A 27,002-nucleotide genomic window follows, 5' to 3' on the forward strand; every position below is an offset into this window, starting at 1 on the left:
ATTTGGTTTATTCGACCATTGTGTATTAAATATGATGAAATTTGCTATTTTTGGGTTTTAATTCTTCGGGATAAAAAAAAAAGCTTATGTTCCTGGTCAATCGCTTGAACTTCCCTGCTATTTCTGAACACTACACAAGAATATAGTCCAAATGTAATTCCTTTTATGAATATCATTTAATACCTCTTTTATAACCATTAAATATGTTTACTGTATTAATTCAACTCAAAAATGTTGTATTATTTCTGCAAATAAATTAAGATTTATCACCTGAAAATTCAAATTTATAAACATGTCTAGTTTTTGAAAATCTTCTGTTCATCACTGGGTTGGGTAATTGCAGTTAATTACAATTAAAAATATTTTTGAAAGTAATTGCAAAGTATTTGTAATTTAAGGAATTTTCAATGGCATGTATTTAAAAGTAAATACTTTTTAAAAAAAAACTGATATATTTTTTTTTTAAATACTTTTCAATTACATTTCAAATACGTTCCAAATTAATGTGAAGTTGAACTTTCTAATACCATGTCCAGGAGGTAGTTATGTAAGCTATAAGGGCAAAAACATTTAAGGGAACCAAGCTTATAGAGGTAATCAAAAGAATGTAATCCATGGAAAACAGACATACACAACAAAGAACATAAAGTAATTAAATCATACAAAGTAACAAAAGCAAATGAGCAACTCGGACTCCACTAAAAACTGGGAGCATGGACAAGGTGCACCGGTAGGGTAAACCTCCTCTGCTTTTCTAGAAACACTCACCAAGTTGTCCGGGGTAGACGAAAGAGGAAATGAAAACTTTGACATGTTGAACAAATCAGTTTTCATGGAGTAGATGGATACATCATAACGATTCACGAGTTCATGATGACGACCACAAAACTTCTGTAGTGATGACTTCAATCTTGTATCAACATAACCCTGTTCCAAAAGCCTCTTTGTTAGAATTCTAGCACGATACAAAAAGTCTGCATAGTTTCTGCAAGGTCTGGCATAACTTATGAGTTGTGATATAAACACTCCATACGCTGAAGGGATGTTGCCACAGATGAAAGGAAAGTTGACAATTCTGAATGAAAAGTCATCGTGTTTGTCGTAAAGTGTGGTCAATAGTTTTCCTTTACTATTGATTTCTAAGTGTATGTCAAGATATGAGGCCGACTTCACAGTGTAGTATCTTTTATCTCAAGTTCTTTGGAGTAGATGCGATGTATCAAATCCCCGAAATTAGCATTGTTTAAAGATAATACGTCATCTATATAGCGGAAACTGAGATTATAGGATCTAGCTAAACGATATTCTTTCGGTCAGATCAGATCAGCTATAAACTCTGCCTCATAAGAGTGAAGGAATAGGTTAGCAAGTAGAGGAGCACAATTTGTTCCCATTGGAATGCCGACCGTTTGTTGAAAAACGCGTCCAACACACTGGACAAATATGTTGTCGATTAAAAATTCCAGCATTTTATAAACTTCTTCCTCTGTATTTTTGGAAGATGATTTGGAATTATTTCTTACAAAGTATGAGGAATCTCTACCAAGAACTATATATTTGTATCTAGGTGTACCATCTTTTTGGAAAAAAACAACGATGTATAATATTTTTAAGTCGGGATTTTAACTGAGTATAGGGAATAGAAGTATACAGTGTTGAAAAATCATAGGTTTCAATGCTGTTATTTTCTGATAATAGTCTTGAACTGATTGTCTACAAAAGATCTTTCGAATTTTTCAGGATCCACATTGAATAAATACCACTACGGTAGTAACAAGTGTTGTGGTAGGACTGTAGACCCTCTTTGACAGCTGAGAGTATAGAAGTTAAACGTTTTGAAAGCGGTTTGGTGGTACATATTGCAGATCCAGCTATGTAACGTTGTTCGTACAGATTCTTGAGGAGTTTATTGATCCAGTATATAGACAGTAAATCACAATCATCGTCCTTAGTAGAGAGACCGAAAGAGGATAGAACAGATTTATGGTGTTTCACAATCTCTTCTTTAGAGATTGTGTTAGCAGTATAGGTCTTATTACTGCTATTATTTTTTTATTATTATTTTCTACGTCTACCTCTGATAATAAACAATGAATGTAAAACGTTTTGCAGACAAAACAATGTTGTTTTAGGCTTTGTCTGCTGTTACGACAACATATTTGTCATGTATAGTAGACAATGTTTTTGCTACATCGGGGTCTTTGATAACTGATGTAGCATTGGCACTCATTGACCTACTTTCATTCGTTTTAAAATTGAAGACCTAACAGCCTTAAACCAATCTGACAGAGAATCAATGTCTTCTTGTTCTCGTTTTATTAGTTTTCATGGTGCAGATAGATACACTATAACTATCCAAGAGTTCATGATGACCACCATAAAACTTTTGCAGTGATGACTTCAATCGTGTAGCAACATAACTCTATTCCAGAAGCTATATTGTAAGAGGTCTTGCACGATACAAAAAGTCCGTGTAGTTTCGACAAGCTCTGGTGTAACGTATGAGTTGTGACAAGAAAACTCCATACAAATGTTGCTGAAGGTGCTGTTGATATGTTGCCACAGATGGAAGGAGAGTTGACAGTAAGGAATGAAAAGTCATCGCATTTGTCGTAAATTTTTGTCATGAGTATTCCTTTTCTGTCGATCTCTAAGTAAAAGTCAAGATATGAGGCTGACTTATTAGTGTCTGTTGTGTATTTTATCTGAAATTCTTTGGGGTAGAGGTGATGTATCAAATTCCCGAAATTAGAATAGCTTAAAGACAATACGTCATTAAAATAAATCATATAAGGCTTTAATTTGTTTAATGATCATTATTTTTTTTAATGTTTGGTTTCTTTTTTTAAAAATGAATTAACAAAAATAACAAAGCAGTGCGTCATCAATACCAATCATCTACCCTGGACTTGACTTTTTATGGGCAATTCGGCGAGTGTTTCTAGAAAAGCAGAAGACGCTTACCCTACCGGTGCACCTGGTCCATGCTCCCAGTTTTTAGTGGAGTCCGAGTTGCTCATTTTGATTTTGTTATTTTGTATGTATGATTTTAGTTACTTTATGTTCTTTGTTGTGCAAGTCTGTTTTCCATGTCTAGTCTTTGTCCCTGGATTACATTATTTTGGTTACCGCTATAACCTTGGTTCCCTTGATTACTCTTTGACATTTATGGCTATACACGTCTTGAAGTCGCTTGGTTTAGATATGTCACCAAATCAAACATATTACAAAAGAAAGACATAAAATCAAAACATTATAAAGCGTAATTGTTTTTTTACATGTCTGTTAAATCAAATTCTGGAGCGAAATCAGAATTAGTATGCACTGAAAGCAACTGCCTTCTGATTTTTTTAAAATAAACATCTTTTCAATATTTTTATAACTCTCTAACGGACTATACCTGTTGTATATTTAAACAAAATGTTTTGGGTAGATCTATAAATGGTTTTTATTGAAAGATTTTTTTGCAATACAATGATCTTTATCAATATAAACCATACAACGTCCGCGATGATCTGCGGACTGAGTGAGTAACTGTTAATCACCGAGAAGGGCATTGTCGTTGTGGTTTATACAATCTTGATGGTTCTCTCTCCGGGAAAACGTACTTTCGCCACTGAAAGTATAACAAATGTATAATTCATAATTATGAATGAAGTATTGTCTTCGTTTTCTGTTATACACTATACTTTGAAAACAAAACCGTAATTTAAATTAATCAAATGTTATTTAACATGGTTACCATTGGTTATCTTAGATGGTATTCACCAACCCAAAAGTTTCATTTGTCCTACCCCGAATTATATCATATTACATTTATCAAAATTTACATAATAATAAATTTCAAAATACCTAAAACATGTAGACTTCATTCCATCTGCACCATGGAAACTGATTTATTCAACGGATCGTAGTTTTCCTTTCCTCGTTTTTTTACCCCGGACTTGACTTTTTATGAGCAACTCGGCGGGTGTTTCTAGAAAAGCAGAGGACGCTTACCCTACTGGTGCACCTGGTCCATGCTCCCAGTTTTTAGTGGAGTCCGAGTTGCTCATTTGCTTTTGTAACTTTGTATGATTTTAGTTACTTTATGTTCTTTGTTGTGTATGTCTATTTTCCATGTCTAGTCTTTGTCCCTGGATTACATTCTTTTGATTACCGCTATAAGCTTGGTTCCCTTCATTACTCTTTCCTTGTAAAGCAGATGGTAAAACCTCTTGTTGATGGATTTGGCTTCCTCTTTCCATAGTTTTTGTTTTGCAAACTTCTTGTATGCAATTACTTTTGGATTTATAGACTTTCTTATGTATTTGATTCTGATGCTGCTGATGAAAGGTTACTCCTTAAAACACGTGTACATCATATCGAAATGTGCAATATTATGATTGGTATTTTAAAAGTAATCGATTTTTTTCCATCGAATGATGAAGTTTTATCCGAGTACTCGAGAATATCATCAAGTACAAGAGCATTAAATTTCATATCTTTCGTCATCGCTGCTAGAATTTTTGTATTTCATGTTTAACATACGGTATCATTAGGAACATGCATTTTTATCAAATCAAATTGTTTATGATGCAGGACTTTGTGTCTACCACTACTTGAAATTAGTCATTATTGTTTTTAATATTTATACATTGAGACTAAATATTGTTGAAATTATGAAAAAAAAGTTATTTGAATGGTTATACCGTTAAGTAGGGGATACTAGCCTACAATTGACGTGCGTATTTATACGTGGTGTTTTACAAATTTATACTATGATAATTTGAATATAAACTTAAAGGACCAGTAGCAGTATTTTCGGAATAAGCAAACTTTGTTTTCACAAAAGAAACTACAATTAATCTGATCATGCGCTTTTTTTTCATGCTCATAGATTAATTTGGAAACTCAAATTTTCATTTGAGTTTAGTTATCGATGTGATTTCTTTTAGTAGCTGTCTATTTTTTTTTTCTTTTCTTGGTATAACTTCCGAAACTTGTCCTTATTTTTTGGTTGATAAAAATGTTTCTGTTTGATTTCCATTGCTTCCGTTATTATAAAGGACATTATGTAAAAACTTACATATGTTCTGTAATCAATATCCAAAGTGCTGCCCCCACAAAAGTGGAAATATGTTGTATTACTAAGCTGTTCTCTAAAGTTTTCTCGTACGCTTTTAATATTCCAGTCCCGTCTTTGAAGGTTTTGTACATTTTTATTTGGAGATGGTCCCATTTCAGAATACATTGGTTGACTTATGCATTTGGAAATGTTGTGTCGCGGATAGTAATACAAGAACGCTAGACACATCTCCTCCGATGTAGATAACCCTCCCTATATAAACAACATAGGAATTCATAATTACAGTGTACATGTAAATCATAACCTACATAGCAAACTATAGGGAATGATTTCTTCTCAAGAAGAAGTCTCCTTTGCGACTTCTTTGTTTGTATTTGAACATTGATTATATTACTGAAATATTAAGCAAATTACTAAATACTAGAAAAAATAAATCTGTAACCATTATGCAAATTACTCTCCGTGTGGGTTATTTTATGGTTTTTAACAAAAAAACATCAACTTACCGTTGTTGGGGTTCTCCTTTCGGTAGAATCATAGTAACAATCGACTGTTATACTGTCACCCTGTAGATAAAGAGTAGTTCAGTTCAAACCAGTGCTCAATCATTAATGCTATACATTTTCGAGGACAGAACAGGCTCCCAAAGAAACATGAGACCAGCTGTAATTGTAATTGAACTTTATATTTTGTTTCTTTTTTATCTGTTACTTTTACAGTTGGTGCATATCGTTTGTGGGTACGTAGTATTAGTCTGTTCTTAGTTTTGATTTGTTCTTAGATTAACGAACGTTTTGTTATTAGTACTTTTTACTTTATAACAATTCACGTCAAAAAGTACTTGCAATATTAACGAAACAAGAGAATCATATCCATATAGGACTGGCGGCCCAGGCCTCTCCTAATGAAATAGATTTTTTCAAATGTAATAATTCTTTAGGTTTGAACCTTGAAAAGCACTTAGAAAGCAATGTTAAGAGAATAATGCATAGCAAAACTGTACCACATGTATCATCCCAGATATATATTATCCACACGAGGGCAGATAATCATCGAGGGTGATGTGTGAATAGATTTTGCCATGAGATATACATTAAAATAGACGAGTATCGTATGGCTTTTACTTAATTATGTGTTTTTTTCCTTCTACAATGTTAGGTTAAGAAAGTGTTGCTGTCTTAGTTAAATCGTGGAAGTATCATATCTGGACTAGATATATTATATTTATCGGGATTACAAATTTAACTTTTAAATCATCAATCTTGAAATTTTGATAACCATCGTTACCCACATCAAAAATTAAGTTAACGACAGCCTTATAAATTTAGAATAAGAAGTTACGGACATCTTGTTCATTTTTTTAGTTGGACTTGCGCTTAAACGAAATCAATATTCATTAATAAATGGTATTGGTAAGTGACTTTGTTATTTAAGGCTGCTATAAAAATTCAAACAATGCATGAAAAATACCGAGAAATGTAAATTTTTCATCAATTGTTTATCAAACGATTTCGCGTCCTGCACATTGGGCTGTGGGTACTGTTTAAGCACAGTGATTATACTTCTATAGTTAAATTAAAATTCATCCACTGCTCGGATTTGTTTGTTTTTTTTTTTATTTATTTGAAAAGCAAACACCAGATTTAATGCAAGTAAACATTTATATGATAATACTGTCAGATAAATGATAGAGAATTCTGAGTAAGGATGCCATGAAGGTTCAGCCAGGTGGTAAAGATGAGTGACGAAGGTTGGCTAAGTGACACAGGGATGTGATAAAAAGTTGTGATGTCACAATGCTTAATTCCAATCAAACTTTTCAGTTTTATTAGCTGTATTTGCTACGTATCAATGTGTAATCAAACAAATTGGCTATTTAGCATTCTATTATTAACACAAGTTGATTCAATGCATCTTGTTAAACATTTTGGGGGAATTTTTCGAGTTACCGGTTAAGTGCTGATCCGGAAAAAAGACATCATTACGTTGTACCCTCGCCATTGTGGTACTTACATATCTGATTTCCCTTTCTTCGGAAAGGGTTCTTAAATCCTGATAGTCAAAATCAAAATTAAGGTCTTCAGCTAATGGTTCCATTTCTGTATCACCTCTGATATGTCTGGCAGACATTTTCTTCCCTATCAAGTGAGAGTGTAAGAGGACAGCGAATACCTTCATGGTATTGTCCGTGGTTTGCAAACCCTTAAAATAAGGAAATTGTTCTTTTATACCTGAATAAGTCAAGTAAAAGTTCGATCATACCTAAACGTGATGCATAATATCTGTGTAAATCGTCATCGTTACTTCTAATATTGGATCAGGTTTTTTGTGTAAATGATAAAAGTTGCATATTTTACATTAAGGAATTAGCCATGAAGAAACCAGCAGACCTTTTGATTTAAGTGGCACAATTTCACTTATAAGACAATGCAGCAATTTTAGAGTGTCTCATAAAAAATAATGAACAGATAAGATGAAACAGAAACACAATATATGCAAATGTGTAGCGAACGAAACACGGAGCTGTCGTGTATTATGTATTTAATCAAAGATCTTTCTTGTGTTGCTATTCCTCTTAGTATTTCTTTTATTATATCTTTACCATGCTTACCAATTTTAAACAATCGTCGTCACAATAATGCCTTGACAGAAAATTTGGTTCAAATGGTGGAATAAATTGATTATCGCTGACAATTGCCCCTGCCATCACTAATCCCGCATCAAACTGACGAATATGGGTAGTCGCGATGATTTGTATCCCAGAACTGTCTATTATTCCTGAAATTTATTACAGAAATTACTATTTTGAGCTTCTATATGCCTAAATCGAATTTCATCCTGGTCCGTTTATTTTGTGCCGAGTTATGGCCCTTGGACTTTTTGCAAAAATTCATTTTTTGCATTTAACTTTTTTTTTTGGTCACACTTGCAGATTTACATTCGATATTTAGTGCAATGCTTAATCATGACAAGTTACAAATCAAGTTCGATTTTTTTCCAGTCCGTTGATTTTTTGTGAGTATTGAAGAAGGTATATGGGATTGACCTCCATTCTAATGAGCTCCTGTCGCTTTTGCTCCACCGTTACCTCATGTACATTGTAAAACTCTTACTTAAAATGAATATTATTGACAAGTTTACCTGATTTTATAGTTGGGTTATTATAGTGGATTTCCATTGACAAATATTCCGGATCACCTGGTGTATTGAATGAGAACCCAGCGTTAGAAGGAAAATCAAATGCCTACAATATCAAATATGTTTAGAGTGTATTTGTATTATTATTTTTTTCTTTTTTTTGGGGGGGGGGTGGATGAAAAGTGAAATGTAAATCAATAGGTTGAGGTGTATATAGTGATGTTGGTGTCGTTCCTTCCGTTACACAAGGGGCGCCCATCTCTTGTATCCCCTTGTATCACTGAAGGGAATTTAATGAAACTTTCACAGAACTTTTGAAATGATTACTTAAATTTTGACTTTCTTAGTAACAAAAGTCGTCTCTAGAAGGAAATATGTGAAGATGCTTACTCGGGTACAAAATGTTACCTTAAGTTCTACAAAACTGACATAACGAAACACAAAAAACAAAAACAAACAAAAGAAAAAACATGTTTTCAGTAGAGATGTGAACTTCAAATGCAAGAGGCGGATTGGAAGTTACCACAGATGAATGAGGCGTTGACGATACGGAGGTTATTACGTATTTCCGAAAGATTATCATCATTTTGTGTTTGTTTGTTTGTTTGTTCGGGTTTTTTTCTTTTTTTTTCTGGGGGTGTTGTTATGTCATTTTTACGTTTATATAGGCAGCTATATTTGCGTTATCTTTAAGAGGTCAAACTCGCAATTATACATGCCGCAAATCCCTGACACTTTTGAGTCTTCTTATTTTAACATTCTAAACTTTTGATAGTGTAAGTGACCGAATATTCTTTTTATAACTACAGTAAAACGGCATACCCGTAGACATTGGGGGGGGTTCGAACGAAACCCCCCCCCTTGAAAACTAATAAGCACTATTAATCTCGCAATTCAGATTGAAGTCTGACTATTAAAGTCAAGATTTTAATTGTGTTGATCCATAAGTGCTGGAACTGTTACTCACTGCCCACGTTTTTATTGGAGTTCATGTCAAATGATGTGTTAACCAAGCTCGGTCATATCGGTAAAATGATTTAGTAACACCGATTATTGACCCGTGCAGGTCCGGGTGTCAAAAGAATAGGCCTGCAGCAGCGCTAAGCTTGTCGTAAAAGGCGAGTAAATAGTGCTCAGAACCCTAGCCGGGGGCTAGGGCGCTCTGCCCACAGAGCAACTGGGTTGTGTGTCCCAGGTGGTGGAATGGGGTACCCCTGGTGTGTAACATGCTGGGGATGTCAGGCTATAATACGGAAAACCTGACCGCAAACCATAGTGGTGCATCGTGTTGGGAAAGATGCCACGTTCCTCGCACGTTAAAGAACCCTACTGTGATATTCTCCCGGAGTAGGAACCATAGGGCTCCGCCACAGGAGGCTAAATTGCCCAACCCTACCCACCTCTCCCTATTTCCAGTGGCAATCAAAATTTGTCGATCCCATTGTCCTTGTGTCCCATCCCTTTTTCATTTCATCATCATTTCATGTTCATTTTATCATCAATTTCATGTTCATCGTCTGAATATAGCTGAAATATTGCAGCTCGGACGTTAAACCCCAACAAACAAACAAACAAACAAACAAACACCGATTATTCCCGGTGCGGATTTCGTCCGGCATTGATTTTCTTTTGTACATCACATTACGATTTCCGGTAGATTGCCGAAGGTACGAGGAAACAATTAATTTCGTAGTGCATATCAACAGACCCATCTTGATATATAAAAAAATTCCACCGCTTCAAACTCATTCAAACTTCACCAATATGGAAACATGTATAAAAGCAGATTTCTATAAGAGTGCCAGAAAAATTCACCATCATATTTTATTTTTAGCAACTTTGCTTCGGAGACCCTGTAGACAAGAAAAGTGACCACTGCCAAATGTCCTAAATTTTGACCTTCTTTCATAGGATCAAATCACAACTTCCACATAAAATTACAGAATGAAAAAAAAACCTTGTAAAGTTGATCCTTGCCCCACGTTTCTGCAGTTAATACTAAGCAATAAAGTTTATGTCAGCAAAGAAAAAAATCAGGAAGAAACACACTAAAAAAAGGAGCTATATCCGTCAAGGGGAATTAATTGTGATCTCGTACCCGAAGCGCAAAACCTTATTTTGGGAAAACATTTCATTCACCAATTGTAAGAACGTATTTTGAAATTCTTGCTTACATTAAATCATAAAGATGTGAAGGGAATACTGTCATACCTAAATTCCTATCACCTCTGTTCCAAGTTTAGCGGAGGAGTTTTAATTACAATTGCAAAAAAATATAAGACGTTCAACAAGATTAGACATCCTAAATTAATACACATTGTTAAACATACCAAGACCCTTATTCTACCATTACTTAAGATATGCTGTAATAAGCAGCTGCTAGTCTACTCATTCTTCATAAGCAACATATTACTAGCATCGGTCCATGTTTATCACAAACCATCATTGTTTGGGGATAAATTGTCTCATTGGGAAAAATTAAGCCATATTTTTTTTATCAATTTAGATCGAAGATCAGAATTGATATAGTAGTCGCCAGAGCCTTTATATTTATAAAGCCTGATAGCATCTGCAATATACTACCGCAGTTAAATAGTCCCATTGGCAAACCCCATTCAGGTTCAATGCAGATAGTTAGATCCATTTTACAGATATTTCAATATATCAAATTCAATTCTACGCCAATAAACAAACCAAATAAATAATTTTTACTGTGAAATTAATATGCTGTTGAACGATCCAATGAAAAATAGTTGACCTCTAACATCTTATCGGTACCTGTTTATTTCTAAGCAACCAGTCTTTTCACTGTTAATATATTCAAGGTGTCTATTTATTTAGACGCATAATAAACTTTAATGTTTATCTGGAAATGAAAACCCTGTGAGGCTATAAATACTCATTGATCGTAGAAATGAAATAAAAAGAGGAATGCCGAAGTTGTCACCAGATATTTCATGCAGGTCCTAGTGGATCCAAATATTTACGAAAAGGGGGAAAATAGAGAAAGGGGTTCCATGCTATCATTTGCCACTCATTTTTGGGCAAAGTGTTATACAAAAGGGTAGCATAAATTCTCCGGAACCATGCGGACGTATCACTCACTGTATCTTGTATTTTTATAATAATTGAATTTTGTTTTGAAAATATAGAAACTGGGAAAAGCCAAAACAGTAGTTTGTTGTTCAATTACCCAGTATGTCGGAGACTGTTATGTTCATTCATTTAAGTGTTCCATGTAAACCAACATCAAACCTGAATATTTTACAAACTGGCGCACTGCTACGATGCATCATAGATTTGGTGTGTGTTTCTGGTAATGACCTTCGTAATCTGAATGGCGAATTTAAGAATTAATCAAAGAGTTTTATATTAACCATTTACAACAATAAGCTAATGTTTAGATACATTTGAATTCGGTCCGTATTTCATTTCATCACACCCATTTTTTGCAATTTGACTGTTATTTGCGGCGTAAAAATTCAAAAGAATGATATAAATTTATTCAGTACATGAGTACTTTGATTTCAAATTGGGAACTACCTCCAGGGGAAAAAGCTTTATTCGGCAGTAATTTAAGGTAAACAATGCTAAGTCCAGTGAAGAATTATTATAATATATATTTTAAAGGTTCTTTAAAGCTTTTAATCAAAAATAAAGTTAAATATGTAAGCTATGAAGTACATAACATACTGAAACACACAAGCATTACATGATACATTTGAAGGTACTATCATAGAGTGATTTTTGTATATTTTTGTAAATAATACTTTTCAACAGAAATAGATAAAATGCGCAAATTTCATTTAATTTGAATTTCGTAATTTAGCTTAATTATATTATGATTTCATAATTTAACTTTGAGGTCCAAAGCCTCGGTGTAGGGAAGATTTATCATAGAGTGATTTTTGTATATTTTTGTAAATAATACTTTTCAACAAAAATAGATAAAATGCGCAAATTTCATTTAATTTGAATTTCGTTATTTAGCTTTATTAATAAAATTCTACAAATAATTTAGAAACATTTCTTTATTTGTCCGTTTACATAATAAATTATCTATTCTTTCGTTTGGCACTTTACATTGAAACTTTTACTATATGTTGGGCAAATTTTGTAATAAGGATTAATTTTTAAAAAGCTTTCCTATCAACTCTTTTGTCTGAAATCTTTGAAATATTGGCAGTTATATCTAAGTCAGGATATATGATGTAATTAAGTTGATTGTTTCATACACCTCAGAGTAAATAGCTGATCGCTTATGTTTGACATTTTAATCCTGAAAAGCCAAAAAAACAAACAAACAAACAAACAAACAAAACATGTATGAAACGTCTTGTATTATTGGTCAAGATTTTTGTTTGACAACTGACCATTTTCCAAAATTTGTAAAAAAATTTGATTTTATTGGTTAATAAATTTTAATTGCTAATCCTGTATAAATAACGATGTTCGCTCGATGCCACATCATCTGTATGTGTGCATCGAGGAACAAATTAAATTATTAAAACCTTATTTTAGTTTTAATATTAATATATTTCAGCCCACAACCAAAGACGTTAGAGTCATTTCTGTTGTGTGGTCTAATTCATAGAAAGACTCTACCGAGCATCCCCTACTGCTATCTACCCAACAAAGCAGTATAAAAGTACATATTTCAGTGATTAGTTTTATTTTTTCATAGCTTTCATTAGTATTACTCTCATTTGTCTGTATATGTTAAAAACGGGTAATTATGTAACTTTTGCATTAAAGAACTATATTAGGGGTCATTATAGAATACTGTTTAAACTTTAAAATGAGAATTGACCATTTTCAATGATAATGGAGAACTCTTTTTGTATCTCAATGTTCCCAAACCCTTTTTCTTGTATAGATTGCTTATATTTTTAAATGTAAAATTTTAGTTTAACATGATTATGGATTGTTATAGTTGAGGTTCACTTTTAAGCTTGTAAAAAAGCAAGTGTATGGCGTTTTAACCCCCTCACGCCTTAAAATATTGAAGTAAAATTATTTAAACTCCCCTCACCAGATTTTAAAATCATATTAGTTTATGGTGAACAGAAAATTCTCTAATTCTAACACATTTTATACACATTAAAGGAAATCTCAAGTAATCCCTAATTCATAAGCTTAGAAGATGGTGTTGGAATCAAATATACTGTACTTATCCATCTGCATTACATTTTGAATAATAAATAATGTTACAAAAATTTATATTGTTGTATTATTGGTGTTTTTAATCCATGTTTGATGGTATATCATTAATGCCTTACATATTTGAAAATTTTGACTCTTTTTGCTATGTTGATTTACTTAAAACTTTGAATTAAAAATATACAGATGTAAAGGAAATGAAAAATTATGTCCGTCTTTAAAAAAAAATGGTTAAAAAACAGGACTTTCTCAAATACAAAAACAGTGCCAGGAAATGGCTAGATTGCAGGACATTGCACCAAATACCCCAGACCCCCGGCCATGAAGGTCGTGCCCCGAGTCAATGTAACCCCCCCCCCTTGAACATTTCTGGCTACGGGCATGAAACCTGTCTAAATCTAACCCCTTAGAGACTTGGGACTTTCAGTTTATACATTTTCAAAATATATTGAAATTGATATGAAGGGACTTCAGGAGAAACATGGTTTGAATAAGGTTTCCAGTTCATTCAAGATTCGGCTTAAATAGGTTTTACCGTATTATAGGTTACAGACCACCAATTCAACCAATGAGCATTTGGAACGTACGCAAAAATAGTCATACGCAGAAATTACCCCTGTTCCTCATAGTGCTGTGAAAAAATTTCTCATCTCATTTAAAAAATTTAAACAGTTTCTGAAAGGAAAAACATTTCTGTACATTTTATAGGTGCATTTTGCTTCTTGTAATGTGAAACCTAATCTCCATAATGATTTCTAAATGTACCCCTATCTTGTGAAAACACTGGGATTTCCCATGCTATTTATAGACACTTCACTTCCGGTAACCAGTACTGCACTGCAAGTCTGCTAACCCCACATGCCATTCTGAGGATTGTGAGCTGACATATGTAGAATCATGCTGATATATAGTCCTCTGCAGGTTAAAGTTCAGGTAAAGTCCAGAGAAGCCATTAAATATTGTGAAATTAGCATAGAAGCCTATGGGAAGTGGAATTAGTGGTTTTTAGCCTTATAACACTAACATACGAAGTATTGTTTTTCGCGTTTTAACTATCATTCCAAACGTTATTTATATAATTTGATTTACAAATACTTACCACGCCACCTACAGCCCAAGCTATTACTATATCTACACACTGTAGATGTTGTGGTCTGGTCTTGTAGCATGCGTATGATTTCCCAATGTCGTCATCCGTCGCTTGTGGACAGCTGTATACTACTATATGGTGAACGTATCCTTCATTTCCTGGGGTTATTACTGGCTCATACTAAGAACAAAATTAATATGGTATAGGAAAATACATTGCCTATAGAAGCGAGACCAAGAGATTCAACATTTTTTAACCCTCACATTTAACTTTACGAGCAGCTCCGGTTATATAATTTTAAGATTGAGCGGGTCCAATTCTGAATATGTGTGAAGTCCGGAATGACAACAGTTCTTCACGGATGATGAGAATATTTTACACATAACCTGTGACGTAAACGCAACTGACAGCTTTACAGCCAGCACTCCACAGTATTGTATAACTGCCTAATTTTGGTCTGATGCTTTATAATATTTATCACTTTAAAAAATTGTCAAGCATCTGTAAATCTATATATCTAGAAATAGCTCCAGCCAAGGCCTTCAGGATGCAGCAAAAGCTTTCTGGAAAAAAATTACCCACAGCAAATAAGATTACCATAGAAACCATGCAAAAATATGCGAAAATTTGCAAAAAAGTTCATAAAAGCAGGTTTAAAAATGTCAAATTTCCCGCAAAATATCTTAAATTTTTATCTCGTCCCCTGAAATTGTCCAAACTATTTCCTTCGAAAACCCCATCCTCATATGGGCATCGCCTGTTAGATTTTGAGCTATTTCACTTTGTAATCCACTTATTAAATTTAGCATGGTAAAAAATTGACTTACTTTCACTTTCACAATGAAGTCAAATTATCATTGAAAAAAGCCCCTTCAACATTGAAAATATATAAAACATTGCAAAATACTTTGAAAAGTCCCCTTTTTCAGAAAATGTTTTATCAACAATAGATTCTTCACTTTTAATCACTATAGCAACCACCGGTTTCCATTAATATCATTTGTCATCCCTAGCCTTTCGTGCAAAACTAAACTAAACTGTGGAGTGCTGGCACAGAAATTCCAAATTTGATTCCCTTCCTTATCTATACTATATTTTCCAAGGCGGGTTTGGTGTTTGAACAACAAGTTGAATAGCGAAGAGAGACGCGTAAGTACACTTGTCAGTGCAGGCAACCGTTCCCGAATTTTTCCATGAATATTTCATGAAGCAGAAAAAACAAAGGAATGCATTGAAAACGACTGTAAATTTTCAATGATAAAAATAAGTCTTTTCTTTTTTGTTTTGTTTATTGATCCAGATGAGTGTAAACTTCTGATTATCTTTTATTTTATGGCTGTTTTCTGCCGACTAACGAACGTATTCGGTTCCATCGGAACACCTAAGCCTGTCTAGTTACACAAAAGAAAAACCTCGGAGGCACTATACTCGGCGTCACATAAATAGGATACTGGTAAAATTTGAATAAAAATATTTTCCACGAATTTATTGATACCTACCGTCGTTTAAATTGTCTTGAATGACTTATTCCTTCGTTTATACTCGGCGTTACATAAATATAAAATATAAAATATAAAATACTGTTAAAATTTGAATAAAAATATTTTTTACGATTTTATTGACACCTACCGTCGTTTAAATTGTCTTAAATGACTTGCTCATTCGTTTAGCCAAACGGCTTCTCCCTAAACATTGAATCGTTAAATTCCGGTGAGATTTTAATTCTCGGTCCCAGTATTTACATTGTCAAAAGTCGGCCATGTTTACAGTGATCGGGTTGGTAGATGTTGTTTACGTTTAAATGGTTTGTCCCAAAACCGAAGAACCCTGAATGCATTTCGGCGTTAGTTCGAATATCTCGGATTTATTCAACGCGAACAACGTACAATATCGAGAAGTTGACGATTGTCACCGGACTTAGAGGGAAGTTACGAACTGAACTTCGTTTGTAAACAAATCGTCCCGTAGAAACCAACATGGCGGATATTAGTATGGGATTTTCCCGTAAGGATTTGTTACACACGATTTTAGCCAATAAGCGACTCATTGGTACTAACAGGTCATGCATATAGAAGAACTATCTTCAGATTAAATAAAAGAGAGACAACTCTTGCGGCAAGTCCCGACAGTTTAAATAGTAGAGCTTCAATTCGAAAATGGTCTGTATGTGACGTCGAGTATGGGCGGATGGATCTGTCCGAAATTTGACCGATCGGATTCTAAAATTATAGTTTAACTGGTTGAATTTTTTACCATTACTTTTTTCTTAGCTCCTCCCTTCGCGCCAAAATTCTTGGACGAGATGTTGTTCTTTATTTCGAGTGATTTCCAACTAAAATTTTTACCGCCACCGGGTAGATAGAACTACTTTGATTCGCGTATGACTACAATACCGGCAAATTTTTCAAGAAGAAATTTTCCTTTCTACATCCGAGGTTATTTCTTAGTGTAACCGAAATTGCCGAGTAGTTCCGATTGATTCCGGTTAGCCAGATAGCTATCACTGGTGACCATCTCAAGAAATATATCAACTATTTGAAATAATACTTTTATAATATACAAACAATAATATTCTACTTGATTGTACTAGTTCATAATACCAAAAGGAAACTTGCTGTCTGATAATTTTGTAACAAGTCAAGTACTAATGACCTCCATTTTAAAGAGCTACTGCCGTTTCTGCTCCACCGTTACTTCATGTACAGTGTCAAACACATACACACACGTTGCTGTTGAGCTCACTTTGCGCTCGCTTGAAGTTCACATATGTGTTAACATTCGGTAAAAGCCGATAATGGCTTGCTGGTAACCTGTATCAAAGGCTAATCTGCTTTAGGATGCACTATACAGTTACATTAAGGCGCACCAAGTTACCATCGTCAAATTTTGTAAAACTTAAAATTAAAAGTTGAAATTTGGTGGATATATTGTTTAAATGTAGTTAAGCATTTATACATAGTAGGATGTAATATATGTAATGGCAAACACGTGAAATTTAAATGAAGAATGGTATTCGGAACGTTTCAGTCCCCTGTCGTTTTAGGTTCTCTCCTCAGCATCAGATAGCTGATTTTCAAAATACCTTATTTCGCACGAACTTTGGAACTAAAATTTTGAGAGAATGAATCGAAAAGGGTCTTATTGTTTTTACCCTTTTGCTTTCACCCTGTTGCAGTGTCTAAGTGTCTGATATTTTATTAAATATAGTATTTTGCTGTTAGTTTTGGATAGGCACCCCTGATTTGTACTAAAACTCAGTAATATTTTTTTTCAGTATGTTACCATGGCTACTGGATTTTCTAACAATAATAACTAAATTACTTATAAATGATTTGAACCTCCACACACCAATGATTTCAAAAATATACAGGTTTTTATCACAAAACACTAGAAATTTCTGTGTGGACTGCCTCAAAACAGCTTTATTTTAACAAAATGAGACCAAATTTTCAGAAATTACCTAACTGTATTGTACTACCTTACTATCGTTTGTATAGCAAAAAGATATGATCCTGTTTATGGGCTCTTAGGTTATCACATGTATCTTAATTTCCCTTAATGTTCCCCAATATACCAACGAAAATATAATGTCCCGGAAGTAACATGAAGTAACTGTGTTAACGGAGAAAATTGAACTTTGACCGCTACAACTTTGGTTCTCTTGATTACTCTTTAGCCAAATTAATAAAGATCACATCTTTTCTGATAGTCTTGAGGTCTTATCTATAGAAATGAATATGCATTACAAAGTTCGGGAAATTACTACGCATCTTTCTCCGCTGCCTGTTCTAGAACAGCTTCAGAAGAAAATATAGCTTTGATCGTTTTATTCATATCAAAGCATAGTTTTTCTAAGATGGGAAAGGTATCCATTATCTTCTTTGATTAGACGTTCAGTTGCGTCAAAATCTTTTATGTGCATTTGTTTACGTCATAGGTTAATTAATATAAAATATTCATGAATTCCATGGAGAACTAATATTGTTCCAGAAATGGACAAATTATGAAACTATAAAAAGAATATTGCTGGAGTTATACGTGAGGACAAAATGAATTTCAAGAATGGTGATATTCACGGTACTTGCTTCTTTTGGCACTACCTACTCTGTACAATGCTAATAAAAACAGTTATCGTAGATACAGGTGAATGCTTTACAACTAATTTATATATATTTTTTTTATTTGTAAGAGTACTTAGTGCCGACAAATATCCATTTTACCTTGATAACTATTTGAATCATGTGACACTTACTCGAATCATGTGATGTTTCTCTTTCCTTTCAGGAATCTTAAAAACTTTGCATTCATAGTGAGTGTCTACAGCAGGAACATGTAGCTAAAATGAAAATAATGGTAAATACTTGCGTATATCTATTTCTACAACCTTTCCTTACAGTAAAAAAGGAATCGAAAGGAATAGTACAGAAACAAAATCATAGCATAAGAAAATAGCTTAAGGAGGTAGACCTAGGGTAAAGGACATAACTCATGAAATCAGTGATATGCTTGTATTATATTTAATTTCATCAAAGCCTCAAAAGCTTTCATCTTAAGCAGAATAAATTTTCCTAAGTTACTTAGCTGTTTACTGGAAATTGATGTAAAATGCTGAATACAAACGTTCCAGTGATTTTTAAGAGTTTGTCCCTTACCCTAAGTCTACCTTCTGAAGTAAATATATCATCGAGATGAAAAAAAAATGGAATAGTCATTTTGCAATGAAAACTACATCTAACAAAAAAAACATAAAATTAGGAAACGCAGAATCAAACAAAATTTGGAATCGTGGTAGAATAAATTTTATTTGTTTTCCTTTTCAAGATATGGAGAAAGAATAATCAAGGGAACCAAAGTTATAGCGGTAATCAAAAGAATGTAATTCTGGGACAAAGACCAGACATGGAAAACAGACATACCACACAAAGAACATGAAGTAACTAAAATCATACAGACAAAGTGAAAAAAGCAAATGAGCAACTCGGACTCCACTAAAAACTGGGAGCATTGACCAGGTGCACCAGGTGCAGGTAGGGTAAAGTGTCCTCTGCTTTTCTAAAAATACCTGCCGTGTTGCTCATAAAAAATAAAGTCCGGGGTAGGCGGAAGAGGAAAGGAAAACTAAGACCCGTTGAATAAATCAGTTTTCATGGCGCAAATGGATGGGTGTAACATCTAAGTTTTTCCCGATTACAATAGTTACCAATAGTACTTACATTGTCCTGTAGAAGATTGATAGTCTTGGCATTTGGTGGAGGTACATATTCGTTGGCCTTTGCTGATGACAACAGCATCAGACTCTTAGCCCCTCTTCTTTCTGAACCATGGTATGGTAGGGAAGAGAACGATGAAGGGTCATTTGGGTGGTAGGAATAAATAACTTTAATCGTATTATCCTGTAACAAAATCATGATTTGTATTTATCCTTGTCATTAAAGATAATGTCATGCTGTTTTCTTCTCACCTGTATATAAAATTTGGCAACATAATGTTCCTTTTAATTTATCATATATAAGGACCAACCATTAGTGTTGTAATTAATTTTACTCAAAGCCCTATACATATACATGGCAAACCGACATTTTGCTGTTGTCGACTGTATGTTGAAACATTTTGTTGAGCATTAATTAGTTGCGTACTTTTGCGGGTTTTTTTTAATTTATGGATACATCATAATTTCACCGACCAGCTTATGACCCACTTTTATACTTTTCAACTGCATATCCTGCTCAGTGTTAACAGCTCTACCTTTAGACATTGAGAAAGGGTATCGCGGGGGTACAGACATTTCATTTAATTTTTATAATTTTGCCATTGGTACGATAAAAAGGTCTTGCTTACAAAAGCAAAGGCATGATTTATGTTAGAACAATGTTGACTAAGCTATTGAAATGCAAATGGAAAATCAGAAAGGAAGTTTATGTCCGCTTTGTATGGTCCTATGTAATACCAACTGCATATAAAATGATAATGGGTTGTATTCAGAAATGCCTCATGGACATGGACAGGTTCGTCAGATCGAGTAGTAACGCTTTTGTACGAACCGTACGAACTGCGTAAATATATCAGTTTCAGTTAAAAAGTAAATAAAAAAGTAGAGGCTCAAGAGAGCCTGAATCGCTCACCTGGCTAACCATTTGCTTATTTGAAAAACTTGAGGAATGAGACAGGCTAAGTTAAAATCAACTAAATTGTCAAATGCAGGAAATGCTTTTCATAGGATTTTCACGATCTGAACCAGAATTTTGCTAAAGGCAACAATTTTTTAATTTTTTTCAAAAACCTGTCTTATCATCCCTAAGTTCCATTTTTAGTATAGGCAGCCGTATCTATTTGGTGTCATCCCAGTTGTCCCACATTTTATAATTACTGGTAAAAATGTGTGGGACAAGTGGGAATTGTGTACATGTTAATTAGTTGTTTCACACCCTTATTACAATAGGTAATTATGTATAGTATTTTTCTGAATATTATCTAATTGTATTATGTAGTATCTATAGATAAATTGTTCCTGAAGTATATTTATTGCTATAAAATATGTAACTTATTATAAAATAAAATAGATCTTTTCCAATCCTTTGTACTGATGCCTGGTAACAGAGGGAGATATTCCATGTGGATAGTTTGAATGCATTTTGAACTGTGCTTTTTGATGATGCTTTTTCCATATTAATATTTTTCTCCTTGGGTGATAATTGAAACAACAATATTTTTTTCTAATATTTATTAATTGCTTTATGATATATTTCAATATTTATGAAAATAACAAGATTCACAAAAATTAACAGAGAATGATAATAATGCACTATTACAGTATAAAACAAACAGTAAAATGTTCATACACTTCTACCCAATGTGAATAAGCTGAGATGCTGCATCTGCATAATTGATAACTGTGATTTCGCCGTTGCGTAGTCTTTGTTTGAGTAGTTGCAGTCTGTTGTCAATATTTCTGTATTTGCGGCGCTTTCTCGTTGGTAGTCCCCCTGCTCTAATTTGGATGATATTTACTTCATTGGCTGACTGGACCTGCTTGAGATGAGTAATGAATGTGTAGATGTTCGGATGTGCCTGCTGTATTTGTTCCTTAATCTTGGAATGCCATCCCTCTAAGTGGTTGGTTGTTCTGGATTCATCATGGTCAAAGTGGTTCCAGATTTGCTGATCAGACTCTACCCACTGCGTTGTTACATAGTCTGTAAATGGTATTGTGTTGATGTTAATATCGGCATTTTCCAAGTCAGTCAAAGCATTAAACCACACATCTTCTACACTCTGCAGAGGAACTAAGGGTAGCACTGCTGCTCTGCGTACCAGTGTCTTGATGACTTCATTTTCTTTGTACTGTGTTTGTAGTCCTGATTGCTGTGTCTTCCTCCAAATACACTGCGTGAAATGAAAAAACACCCTCGAATTGCAGTGTTAGGAAAGACAGTCTTTGCTGCATTGATTGTCGCAGTCTCGAAGTCCAGAACAAAAGTTGAAGGCTGAAGTTGAAGTTGCTGGTTTGTGCAGTTGGTATGTACAATACTAAAAAACCTTCTGTAAACGTCTTCACTCTTGCCAGGGAATAGACCATAAACAAGAGGATACATCTAACCATTTACTTTGCCATGAATTGTGTAGAGTTGAGTAAATACAGAAGGGCAGGTGAAGAATGTACCATCTCCAAAGATGGTGTCGTTATTGGCTAGTAGTTGAAGATTCTGTTGCGTTGCGAAGACCAATATGCGTTGTCCATTGTTGTCATCTGCAAGAAGGAACTGTTCACCAGCTGATGTTTGGGTCCATTGACCTTGTAAATCAATGTCGTTGGTTGATGTTGGCAACTTTGGTAGTAGACGGGAACGTTGTCTATAAAGTATGCTTCTAGAAGACTGGAATGTTGGTAGTTTTTCAACCATATTTTGTACTTCTACATTCCATTCAGGTGTTCTCAATTTTGCTACCTCTTCATCATATAGTTTTGGTACAGCTGTTGCTTCTTCTCTACATCTTTTTTTGATTGTGTTTAACCCTTTGCTGCCTCTAACTTGTATGGCTCTGCTCTGTGGTTGTGTTGAATGTTGTAACCTACTGGTATGTTGTTTAAGGTTCTTATAGTAGCTGGGCATGTTCTGACAGCACACCGCCAGTAAACCCTTTCTTCACGACGATTCTTTACCTGGAAACGGTAATTGTTGTGAACAAGACTTTGTCCACCTCTACTATTCTCTATGAATTCTATGTTTAGCTGTGCATTAGCCATTTTGACTTTGATTCAAGTTGACATTTTTACTTTCTATATATACCTCTTTTGAGATGTGTTCACATTGATTTCAACAAGCTGAAGTGGCATGTTGCTCATAAGCAAGCCCACTTAGAAAGAAATTGATTAGCCAATTAATGTGGTCAGTTATTAAAAGTTATTATATGACTGCTGGTTTAATTAGTTAAAATAATTAACTTCACTTATTATTTTTATTATTATTTTTTTTAATTCCAATCAAAAATATGTATCTACATGTATATGACTAGATGGTGATAGTGGAGTACTAGAAAAAGACTATAACTTTGTCAAAACACTAATTAATTATTTGTTGTTATAAGAATGTTGGACAACTGGGAATATAGTTTTTTTCAAATGTGGGACAAATGGGAATAAACCATCTATTTACGGTTTAAAAATCACAACAGTCATTTTGAGCACAATACACTAACGAAATATTGTGCTTATTTTCATTCAATGATCTTAAATGGTTTTTGAGAAGAAGGTTTCCAAAGTTGTACATGTGAAAAAAAAAAACAAAAAAAACTGTTTCAGGGGTCGTAACTCCTACATTAGTCAATGAATGGTTTTGAAAATTTCGGCATAGGTCATTCTCATGATGCTTAACAATTTTACCCATGCCAGAAATTTGGTAAAGGCAACGGTTTTTGAGTTATTTGCAAAAAACTGCCATCTGACCCCTATGTTCAATTTTTAGTAATGACGGTAATGTTTTTTCATGAATCAACAATCCCAACAGTCATTTTGTGTGGGATACCCGTGTTCAATTTTTAGTAAATGGCGGCAACAACAGTCATTTTGTGTGGGATACCCTAAGGAACATATATGCTAACTTTCATTGAATTCTGTGCAATGGATTTTGAGAAGATTTTCAAAGTTGCACGTGCGAAAAATGCAAAAAAACTGTTTCAGGGGCCGTAACTCCTACATCAGTTGACCAATCTTTTTTGAAAATTTTGGCATAGGTCCATCTCGTGATGCTGAACAATTTTAGCCTCGCCAGAAATTTGCTAAAGACGACGGTTTTTGAGTTATTTGCAAAAAACTGCAGTCTGACCCCTATGTCATATTTTAAGTAACAGCGGGCATGTTTTTTCATGGATCAAAAATCCCAACGGTCATTTTGTGCAGAACACCCTCAGGAACAATCATGCTAAGTTTAAAACGTGTCAGTCCAGTAGTTTTAGTGGAGAAGATTTTTTCAATTTTGTCCACGACGACGATGACGACAACGGACGCCAACTGATGGCATAAGCTCACTTGGCCTTTGGGCAGGTGAGCTAAAAAGTAAATAAGAGATCAGTTTAGTGTTTTAAGTCATTCAGGAGATCATTTTTCAAAAAAAGTTCGCATTGAAACAGGCTAAGGTGTCATTGAGTGCCAAATTTACGGAAAGTGTTATCTGTTTCAGCATTTTATTGTTATAGTGGTTTTTTTAACAATACAGACGTTTTCGTAAATTGTACTACACTTAATTTACAATAATCCTCCTATTAATTACTCGTCAATTATGCCAAGTATATTGTTTGGTCACCTAATATTTAGCCTTATATTAATGACAACACCCATTCGAATCGTGCATAGAATAAGATTTGAGAGGCACAACTTAGATATATCCTGCTGTTACGATCTACCAATACTTTTATAGATATCTTCTTCAAATAATGAAATAAAGATATGGGTCACTGCGACATATTTAAAGAGTCATGACGTCATAGTCATGACATTGTTTTTATTCTTCACATTGGATAGATTGGGCGACATGTTTTTCTCAGGCACGTAGCTGCCGTTAGGCAAAAAAGTTTTTGCCTGCACTTAATTTTGCCATTTTTTTTTTAGATAAAATACATCCAGGAGAGACATAAATAATGCTCTAAAACGCTATCTCCGCGGAGCTTCGGGGGGGGGGGCTTCGCCCCCCTGGACCCCCTGCCGTAATTTTGCCTACACTTCAATTTGGCCTCAGCTACGCGCCTGTTTCTCGACATCATTGGAAAACTAAGCAAGTAGCCGTGAATGTGGCATTGGATATGGATCAAAACTAGTTCACAATGAATTAAATATCGGCAAAAAAGCGGAAGCGTCAGCAGTAGGATGATTCGAATACGTCAAAATCAAAAACACGGCCTAAACGTGAACACAGGTAACAATGACGATCTACACATGCAATGTAGCGAGCTAATTAAAATAGCTTATACATAAAACTGAAGATAAGGGAAACAAGTCATCTCATAAAAAAAATAAAATAAAAAATTTTAAAAAAAACTAGATCTCCCACAAAAAACGGATGCGACATCATATGCTCCGCAAACGGCATCCGTCATATTCAAATATACGATGTCTTTTAATACTGATATTTTATTAGGTATTCACCATTTCTGTTACAGTTTCGAAGTTACAAATATTTGCAAATAATACCTCAACTATGCGCTGAAACAATATTCTATTGCTTCTAATATCTAGAACGGTATAGTACAATGAAAGTTAAACCTTACCGTTATACTGAAGTCATTACCATCACAAGTATCCAATTTTCTTGTAAATTTTAGCACTGTACCAAAATTATCTTCCTTTCCCAGCAATAAGAACCAGTCTTGACTCTTGTCTAGGATTGGCTGAATGTGTTCAACCGTATGACAGTCCTACAATAAAAGAAAAGTGAAGTATTTTTATTTCTGCAGTGAAATCTGATTAATGAGTTACATGTCATTTGTATAAAAACACCTAACACAAAAACTATTTTGTTGTTAGCTGCGTATAGGAAATCCTTTGAATTATTTTTTTATATCTAAAGTTACTCTTAAGTAACAGCAATTATTTTCAGTTGGAGTATTATAATTTTAATTTTTTAAACACTATTTTCTTTCCTTGAGCTATGATTTGTTTCACAACAGAATATACCAACAAAGATTCATTTAAACATAAATTTTTGAAGATTTTTCTTTTGAAAAGCTGAGTAAATTCGAAAAAGAAATATATCATTTAACATAAACATGAACCGACTGTACCATAAATGTTTCTAAGAATTTTTAGAAAATAAAAAAAAAAATACTCTTACTGCAATTACAATAAATTTTCGAGGTATATTATTTTTGTGGGCGTTATCAAAACTTTTTGCGGTTGTTTTATACTATACTCGGCGTCACATAAATAATATACTGTTAAAATTTGAATAAACATATTTTCTACGACTTTATTGACACCTACCTTCGTTTAAATTGTCTTAAATGACTTGCTCATTCGTTTAGCCAATCGGCTTCTCCCTAAACAAGTCGCTTATCAGCTTAAATCATGCGTAACAAATCCTTACGGGAAAATCCCATACTAATATCCGCCATGTTGGTTTCTACGGGACGATTTGTTTACAAACGAAGTTCGTAAGTTCCCGTCGAACTCCGGTGACAATCGTCTGCTTGATCAACTTCTCGGTATTGTACGTTGTTCGCGTAAAATAAATTCGAGATATCCGAAATAACGCAGAAATGCATTCAGGGTTCTTCGGTTTTTGGACAAACCATTTAAACGTAAACAACATCTCCTAGCAACCCGATCACTGTAAACATGGCCGACTTTTTACAATGTAAATATTGGCACCGAGAATTAAAATCTGACCGGAATTTAACGATTCAATGTTTAGGGAGAAACCGTTTGGCTAAACGAATGAGCAAGTCATTTAAGACAATTTAAATTATGGTAGGTGTCAATAAAGTCGTAGAAAATATTTTTGTTCAAATTTTAACAGTATGTTATTTATGTGACGCCGAGTATAGTTGACCAGTACGTCTTTCCATATTGGGATTTTTATTCTGAAATGATTCTTATATGATGGAAATACAGTGAAAATGCAGCAGGCATTTTGATACATTTAAGAAAGCTTTATGTGCAATTTACCTTAAAATGTGTTGATCCTTGATTGTCAATCCAACCGACGACGACATCTGATGGATACATTTTACCATTGTTTGTCAGGCCGAATCCGATGTATCCTTTTGTGTTCACATGAGTCTCAAATGTGATATGTGTTGCATTAAATTTCCAAAATAACCAATAGTTTCCTTGACTATCAAGCTGCCAGACATATCCGAATGGTTCCGTCGGGATCGGTTTTGAAGACGTAACTGCAGCACTCAAAATGCTTAAGCAAAATAGCAAACAGAAAATAATCTCTACCATAAGATTATAATGCATTATCTTTACTGATCAAACGTAGAATAATGTACAGTCCATTTCAATTTACAGGTTTTTATATACGGTAATCATAAGAGGGATTTTATCAGGAA

General features: G+C 34.0%; 1 protein-coding gene across 1 annotated transcript; it reads right to left on the minus strand.

Moving 5' to 3' along the window:
* Positions 1-3,423: 3,423 nt before the first annotated feature.
* LOC148611560 (DBH-like monooxygenase protein 1 homolog) lies at positions 3,424-27,002 on the minus strand. Its single transcript, XM_088592219.1, has 11 exons — positions 26,614-27,002; positions 25,218-25,364; positions 19,670-19,849; positions 18,709-18,792; positions 14,466-14,636; positions 8,210-8,312; positions 7,680-7,846; positions 7,082-7,270; positions 5,575-5,634; positions 5,069-5,320; positions 3,424-3,616 (listed from the first exon to the last, which is right to left on the minus strand). The coding sequence occupies exons 1-11, from the start codon at positions 26,908-26,910 to the stop codon at positions 3,542-3,544; spliced, it is 1,725 nt and encodes a 574-aa protein (XP_088448345.1). The 5' UTR covers positions 26,911-27,002; the 3' UTR covers positions 3,424-3,541.

The sequence above is a fragment of the Perna viridis genome, chromosome 7 (genome assembly GCF_037379345.1).
Source record: "Perna viridis isolate PV_CMFRI_1.1 ecotype Kerala chromosome 7, ASM3737934v1, whole genome shotgun sequence".
In the NCBI taxonomy this organism is placed as follows: domain Eukaryota; kingdom Metazoa; phylum Mollusca; class Bivalvia; order Mytilida; family Mytilidae; genus Perna; species Perna viridis.